This window comes from Oncorhynchus tshawytscha, linkage group LG20, assembly GCF_018296145.1.
Source record: "Oncorhynchus tshawytscha isolate Ot180627B linkage group LG20, Otsh_v2.0, whole genome shotgun sequence".
NCBI classification, from domain to species: Eukaryota; Metazoa; Chordata; class Actinopteri; order Salmoniformes; family Salmonidae; genus Oncorhynchus; species Oncorhynchus tshawytscha.
Window position 1 is genome coordinate 29,507,312 of NC_056448.1, and position 8,302 is coordinate 29,515,613.

General features: G+C 44.3%; 1 protein-coding gene across 4 annotated transcripts in view; it reads left to right on the forward strand.

Moving 5' to 3' along the window:
• The window catches only part of LOC112220251 (neuropeptide Y receptor type 1-like), a 44,390-nt gene extending 36,559 nt beyond the window's left edge, over positions 1–7,831 (forward strand). For all 4 annotated transcript variants that reach the window (XM_042302459.1, XM_042302458.1, XM_042302460.1 and 1 more), the window contains one exon: positions 6,726–7,831. In XM_042302459.1, the coding sequence (XP_042158393.1) occupies positions 6,726–6,941 (216 nt within the window). In that variant the 3' untranslated portion in view covers positions 6,942–7,831. The remainder of the gene's footprint in view (positions 1–6,725) is intronic.
• Positions 7,832–8,302: the final 471 nt, after the last annotated feature.

Sequence of the window (8,302 nt, forward strand, 5' to 3'; positions counted from 1 at the left end):
TGGTCCTGTATTTGGCTCCATACATTTTCCCATCCATTTTAACCATCTTCCCTGTCCCTGCTGAAGAAAAGCAGGCCCAAACCATGATGCTGCCACCACCATGTTTGACAGTGGGGATAGTTTGTTCAGGGTGATGAGCTGTGTTGCTTTTACGCCAAACATAACGTTTTGCATTGTTGCCAAAAAGTTCAATTTTGGTTTCATCTGACCAGAGCACCTTCTTCCACATGTTTGGTGTGTCTCCCAGGTGGCTTGTGGCAAACTTTAAATTACACTTTTTATGGATATCTTTAAGAAATGGCTTTTTGTTGTCCTATGGACAGAGTCTCCCACCTCAGCTGTAGATCTCTGCAGTTCATCCAGAGTGATCATAGGCCTCTTGGCTGCATCTCTGATCAGTCTTCTCCTTGTATGAGCTGAAAGTTTAGAGGGACGGCCAGGTCTTGGTAGATTTGCAGTGGTCTGATACTCCTTCCATTTCAATATTATCGCTTGCACAGTGCTCCTTGGGATGTTTAAAGCTTGGGAAATCTTTTTGTATCCAAATCCGGCTTTAAACTTCTTCACAACAGTATCTCGGACCTGCCTGGTGTGTTCCTTGTTCATGATGCTCTCTGCGCTTTTAACGGACCTCTGAGACTATCATCATTAGTCATTTAGGTCAACACTGGATCATTCAGAGATCCTCACTGAACTTCTGGAGAGTTTGCTGCACTGAAAGTAAAGGGGCTGAATAATTTTGCACGCCCAATTTCAGTTTTTGATTTGTTAAAATTTTTTGAAATATCCAATAAATGTCGTTCCACTTCATGATTGTGTCCCACTTGTTGTTGATTCTTCACAAAAAAATACAGTTTTATATCTTTGTTTGAAGCCTGAAATGTGGCAAAAGGTCGCAAAGTTCAAGGGGGCCGAATACTTTCGCAAGGCACTGTATACAGAATGGTGTTGTCTGCATAAGAGGTGGCTCAAAGAATCACCAGCAGTGAGAGCGACATCATTGATGTATACAGAGATGAGAGTCGGCCCAAGAATTGAACCCTTTGAAGAGGGGGATGACCGCGGCAGCTTTCCAATCTATGGGAATCTCAGACGATACGAAAGAGGTTGAATAGGCTAGTATAGGGGTTGCATCAATTTTGGCAGATCATTTTAGAAAGAGAGGGTCCAGATTGTCTAGCCCGGCTGATTTGTAGAGGTCCAGATTTTGCAGCTTTTTCAGAACATCAGTTATCTGGATTTGGGTGAAGGAGAAGTGGGAGAGGTTTGGGCAAGTTGCTGTGGGGAGTGCAGGGCTGTTGACCGGGGTAGGGATAGCCAGGTGGAACGAATGTCCCGCCGTAGAAAAATGCTTCTTGAAATGATCAATTATTGTGGATTTAGCGGTGGTAAGTGTTTCCTAGCCTCAGTGCAGTGGGCAGCTGGGAGGAGGTGCTCTTATTCTCCATGGACTTTAGTGTTCCAGAACTTTGCATTTGTACTACAGGATGCAAATTTCTGTTTGAAAAAGCTAGCCTTAGCTTTCCTAACTGCTTGTGTATATTGGTTCCTAACTTCCCTGAAAAGTTTTATTTCACTGGGGCTATTCGATGCTAATGCAGAACGCCACAGGATGTTTTTGTGCTGGTCAAGGGCAGACAGGTCTGGAGTGAACCAAGGGCTATGTCTATTCCTGGTTCTACATTTTTTTGAACGGAGCGTGCTTATTTAAGATGGTGAGGAAGGCACTTTTAAAGAATAACCATGCATCCTCTACTGACGGGATGAGGTCAATGTCATTCCAGGATACCCCGGCCAGGTCGATTAGAAAGGCCTGTTAGCTGAAGTGTTTTAGGAAGAGTTTGACAGTGATGAGGGATGGTCGTTTGACCGCAGATCCATTACGGATGCAGGCAATGAGGCAGTGATCTCTGAGATCTTGGTTGAAAACAGCAGAGGTGTTTTGGAGGGCGAGTTAGTTAGGATGATAAATATGAGGGTGCCCGTGTTTACGGATTTGGGGTTGTACCTGGTAGGGTCATAGATAATTTGCGTGCGATTGAGGGCACCAAGCTTAGATTGTAGGATGGCCTGGGTGTTAAGCATGTCCCAGTTTAGGTTACCTAGCAGCACGGGCTCAGGAGATGGATGGGGGGCAATCAATTCACATATGGTGTCCAGGGCACAGCTGGGGGCAGAGGGTGGTCTATAGCAAGCGGCAACGGTGAGAGACTTGTTTCTGGAAAGGTTCATTTTTAGAAGTAGAAGCTCAAATTGTTTTGGTACAGACCTGGATAGTAAGCTGCAGGCTATCTTTGCAGTAGATTGAAACACCGCCCCCTTTGGCAGTTCTATCTTGGCAAAAATGTTATAGTTAGGGATGGAAATTTCAGGGTTTTTGGTGGTTTTCCTGAGCCGGGATTCAGACACGGCTAAGACATCCGGGTTGGCAGAATGTGCTAAAGCAGTGAATAAAGCAAACTTAGGAAGTAGGCTTCTAATGTTAACATGCATGAAACCAAGGCTTTTACGGTTACAGAAGTCAACAAATGAGAGCACCTGGGGAGTAGGAGTGGAGCTAGGCACTGCAGGGCCTGGGTTAACCTCTACATCACCAGAGGAACAGAGGAGAAGTAGGATAAGGGTACGGCTAAAGGCTATAAGAACTGGCAGTCTAGCACGTTCGGAACAGAGAGTAAAGGGAGCAGGTTTCTGGGCACGATAGAATAGATTCAAGACATAATGTACAGACAAAGGTATGGTAGGAAGAGAGTACATTGGAGGTAAACCTAGGCATGAGAGAGATATAGTCTCTAGAGACGTTTAAACCAGGTGGTGTCATCGCATATGTGGGAGGTGGAACAACATGGTTGGTTAAGGAATATTGAGCAGGGCTAGAGGCTCTACAGTTAAATAAGACAGTAATGGACAAGGCTTATTGATATTAGGGAGAGGCATGCATAGCCAAGTGATCGTATGGGTCCAGTGGGTGGTTGGGCTGGCTGGGGACATGGTGATTCAGACAGTTAGCAGGCCGGGGCTAGCAAGCTAGCAAAAGGGCCTTAGATGGACGTTTGTTTTTGCCTTGTGAGGTGACGTCGATAGACCAGTCGTGGAATTAGTAGGGTTCCAAGTAGCAGAGGGGTCCAAGTCCAATTGGCAAAATGGGTATAGTGGTGCAAGAAACTGGCCGATGGATCAGCTAGCAGTCCAATATGCTCTAGATAGTTAGCAGAATGGGCCTTCAGGGGACGTCACGCCTGAGGGGCCTGTTGGGATCCTCGGGCAGATTGGCGGTATTCCAGTCGTGAAGGATCGGCGGTGTTCCGTGCCCCGTACCGGCAGTAGAAGGGGTCTGGATATTGTAGCCGTGGAGTGGGCTTCAGGAGTAGCCCAGTAGCCCTAGCCGGGAGATGGGTCTAGCATGGGCTAGCTCCAGGCTAGTTGGTGCTAGCTCCGGGACGGAAACGTTAGCCAGGAGTAGTCAACCCGGGTTGCGGTTAGCTAGCTGTGATGATCCGGATGAAATGGTTCAGAATTTCCGGTAGGAATCTGGGATATGGAGAGAAAAATAGGTCCTGTATGCTCTGGTTTGAAACGCTTTGTACGAACTGGTGAGAGCTTTCCAAGCTAAAGGTTAGCTGATGACCGCTAGCAGTGGTTAGCTGACTGATAGCTGGTAGCTAGTTAGCTAGCTAGCTTCAGTTGAGGTATTCCAGTTCGGGGGTAAATAGAAATACTTTTGAAAAAACAGATCCATACCACATTGGGTGAGGCAGGTTGCAGGAGGGTATTTTGAAGTTGAGGTTTAGGAAAAGAATGCGAAGGAAAATAAAAATATATATACATGGGACGAGACAAGACAAAGACTGCTACGCCATCTTGGATTTATTTGTATTTTTTTCAGAGTTCTTCTGTCACTTTCTTTCTCTCTGATGTCAGATTTTCTATCAACCGTCTGTGTTCATTCTTTACCTGGCAGAGTTGGTGACGCAGCTGCTCCATCTCTATGTCAGTGCTGGTAGAGAGCTGGTCCAGGACATGATCTTTTAACTCTACGAGTTTTGAGTCTAGCTGGGAGAGGCTGCCTCTCATTTGCACCACAATGGGTTTAGGTGATGATTTGGCCATTTCTTTGACCATGTCCTCTCGGTCTTTGTTCACTGTCTTTGTTCATTGGGTTCATTGGAACTTGCTTGTGATGTTGTAATGTTGATCAGGTACTGGTCATTTGTTCCCTCTGCTTCCACCACAGATTTGAGTGTAAAAAAAATCTGGCTACAAAGGTGTGGAGCGAGCGCAACTTCATTCGCTCCCATGAACCAATACTGTCCCATTCAGGTATATGTTTATTGTGAGGTACCTGATCTCGCTTTTTTTCTCCTGGTCCTCCAAAATCTGAATCTGCCTCCCTTTTCCAATGCCCCTTTTTGTTATGTATTTTTAGTGTCTACATAGGGCAGAGTGTCATGTCGTTGGCCAACTGGTAAAACAGGAGGTTAGTTCATGTGTTTTGAAAATGCACATAGTGACCAAGTAATGTATCTGGGCTGTCCCTTTATTGCTTCAGTTTTTGGCACCTTTTGGAATGTCTTGATGTCACAGATGGTGGATAGACAAACGGGTGTGGTGAGACTTCTACTGCTGCTGAAGGTTCTGTTGCTTGACTGCTAGCACAGTCAGCAACCAACTGGATCATTAAGCTAGCCAAGACCAACAACACAAACAAACAGACTAGACTATGAAGCTGCAAGTAGTGAGTAGAGTTAAACAGACTATACAGCTACAAGTAGTGAGTCGCTGTATAGTCTGTTTGTAACTCTACTTACTACTTGTAGCTGTATAGACTTTAACTCTACTCACTACTTGTAGCTGTATAGTCTGTTTGTAACTCTACAAGTATTGAGGTAGAGTTACAAACCGACTATACAGCTACAAGTAGTGAGTAGAGTTACAAATGGACTGTACTAAACAAGTTAAATGTCTTACTTTGATGAAATGATTTAGCCTAGTTGGACACAGCGCCCCAAAATTTCCCACTTTGCCACACCGAATAGCCTGAATCCAGAGGACTCTTCTCACAGGCTATATTTCCCTATGTGGGAGCATTGCGAACCATAGGTCGGGATTTTTGACTTGGCTACATTTAACGGATTTCCTCCTCTTCGTCTGAGGAGGAGTAAGGATCGGACCAAAGCACAGCGTGCTAAGTGTTCATGATGATGTTTAATTAAAACTCAGAACACTAAACAATAAATGACAACGTGAATTTACAAAAACCGAAACAGTACCGTGTGGCCCAAACACTCACACGGAAACAAACACCCACAAACCAAAAGTGAAACCCAGGCTACCTAAGTATGATTCTCAATCAGAGACAACTAACGACACCTGCCTCTGAGAACCATACCGAACACAAAAACCAACATAGAAAAACAGACTGCCCACCCCATACTAAAGCAAAGAATAAAATAACACAACTATGGTCAGAACGTGACAACATGCACATTGAACAACAGCACCTTTTCTGCATGTTTTATTATTTCTGTATAACAAAAATAATCGACAACGAAGTTGCCCCTTTTAAAATGGGGGTCAATAGGAAAGACTGTTGGTTTGTGGGTGTGGTCGAGGGGTAGTCATTATTACCTGAGTAACGACTGGGACTATTGCTGATAGTTCCATTGTTATTGTTTTGGTTTGAAATGCCTGTTTAAAAATTAACAAGCCAGGTGTAGATTTCCTGGGCCCAGATTCACAAAACCTTCTTAAGAAGAAATGTCTTAACTACCATTTTTTCCTGAACTATAGACTTACGAAGAAAGTTAAGCAAAGTTGATATTCCTCAAAAAGGTTATTGGAAATGTTCTTGCGCTATTTCTTATGTTTCTCCTTAAGCAAAAAGTTTATTGAAGGTTATTGAAAATAATGTTTTTAGATTTGTTCTTAATTCCAAGATGGCTAAACCCTTGTCTTAAACTCAGGGTGGTGAGAGAATACAGCCATGAAAGCAATTGAACATGTTTAATTCACACAGACTTCATTGGCTCTCTTTTTTTACACATTTGGTCCAGTTTTGATTGTAGTTTCCCGGTTAAAAGCAGGACACAAGATGCCGTGTCCTTGTTCTTGCTCTTGAAAAGCATGTTTTCCCTCTGTCCCAACAGTCCGGAAAGTTGAGAGCAGTAGTGAGAGTGGTAGTGCTAGTTACCTTCCTCTCCCAGAAGGTTAGGGTTAGGGTAGCGGTAGTGAGAGGGGTAGTGCTAGCTGCCTTCCTCTCTCTCCCAGAAGGTTAGGGTAGTGGTAGTGAGAGGGGTAGTGCTAGCTGCCTTCCTCTCTCTCCCAGAAGGTTGGGGTTAGGGTAGCGGTAGTGAGAGGGGTAGCTGAGGGATGTGGAAGTGCTAGCTGCCTTCCTCTCTCCCAGAAGGTTAGGGTTAGGGTAGTGAGAGGGGTAGCTGAGTGATGTGGAAGTGCTAGCTGCCTTCCTCTCTCTCCCAGAAGATTTACAGAGAGGCACTGGGAGAATTCCTCAAGAAAAGCCTGAAAGGGTTGAGTGGGGTAGAGAAGGGTGGAGTGGAATTGAATTAAATTAAATCAAATCTAATTCAACTGAACTGAACTGAATTTAACTTAACCGAACTCAACTCAACTGTATTGAATAAAATGTTGGAAATGTAAATGTCATTGCAAACATATTAAGGTGCTGGTGCTCTGCATTTAAACTTTGTCTACACACACACCCACAGGTGTACGGTTTCCTGAACAGTAACTTCCAGAGGGAGTTGAAGGCCCAGCTGCAGCGCTGCCACTGTGGATTGGGGGCGCCAGAGAGCTATGAGAATTTCCCACTCTCCACCGTTGGCAGCGAGGGGATCACCAAGATGTCGATGCTGAACCGGGCAGGGTCAATGAGCATCGCTCCACCACCACGGGCTGAGCCCAGTGTTAACATATGCAGCTAACAGCTAGCCGACAGAGCTAGTGGCTAATGCTAATGGCTAAGAGCTAATGGACATTGTGTAGTGTGTACAGCTGTCAGACACAATGTAAACAACAAGGGTAAAGTTCATATCAAGCAAGCAGCTAACAGACAGAACGCCCCAATGGACAGAACTAATAGAGAGCCGCTAACGCTAATAGAGAGAAAGTGGAACTAAGCAGCTGGACTGACTGTCAAAGACAGAGCTGGTTGGCCCCAGTCTCCATAGAGATCGGTCGATTTCTGAATTCCTACAAAGCATCGCAGGCCCTACAGAGTATACAGAATGCACTTCGCTAAAAGCAAACAAACAGATCCATACAGCTAATCGACAGAGCAGCTCATGGACAGATTGCACACATGCAGCTACGCTAGGTAGCAAACATCTGGAGAGACTGCGTCAGAGAGAATGACAGAACCAGGGACTCGTGGGCTCTGTTTCAATGGTGATGTATTTCTGAGCTCATTCAGCTTGCCCCCAGAAAAACTGCCTTCACCAGATATTGACATCATCCTGGGGTGTTAAGCTGTTGTCAAGCCAGGCAGAAAGATGGACAGTCAGTCAGACAGTCAATTCTGAACTCAGGGATCTAATCAAAATCAAATCAAATTTGATTGACCACATACTCATATTTTGCAGATGTTATCACAGTTGCAGCGAAATGCTTATATTTGGTACTCCATCAGTGCAGTAATACCTAACAATGCAAAACAAAAGACACAAATCCCTTAAAATGAATAAAGAGAGAAATGTAGAAATATCAGAGCCATGGTCAATGATCAGAATGTACATTGCCGTTCAAAGGTTTTAGAACACCTACTCATTCAAGGCTTTTTCTTTATTTTTACTATTTTCTACATTGTAGAATAGTCAAAACTATGAAATAACACATGGAATCATGTAGTAACCAAAAAAGTGTTAAACAAATCCAAATATATTTTATATTTGAGATTCTTCAAATAACCACCCTTTGCCTTGATGACAGCTTGATGAAAGCAAGTCTCTTCTTCTTATTGGTGTCCTTTAGTAGTGGTTTCCTTGCAGCAATTTAACCATAAAGGCCAGATTCACACAGTCTCCTCTGAACAGTTGATGTTGAGATGTGTCTTACTTGAACTCTTTGAAGCATTTATTCCAGCTGCTATCTGAGGTGCATATTTGCCGATTTCTTATTTGCCGATTTCTGAGACTGGTAACTCAAACGTATCCTCTGCAGCAGAGGTAACTCTGGATCTTCCTTTCCTGTGGCGGTCCTCAAGAGAGCCAGTTTCATCATAGCGCTTGATGGTCCCAAGCTCCTGAGTGGCACAGTGGTCTAGGGCACTGCATCTCAGTGCTAGAGG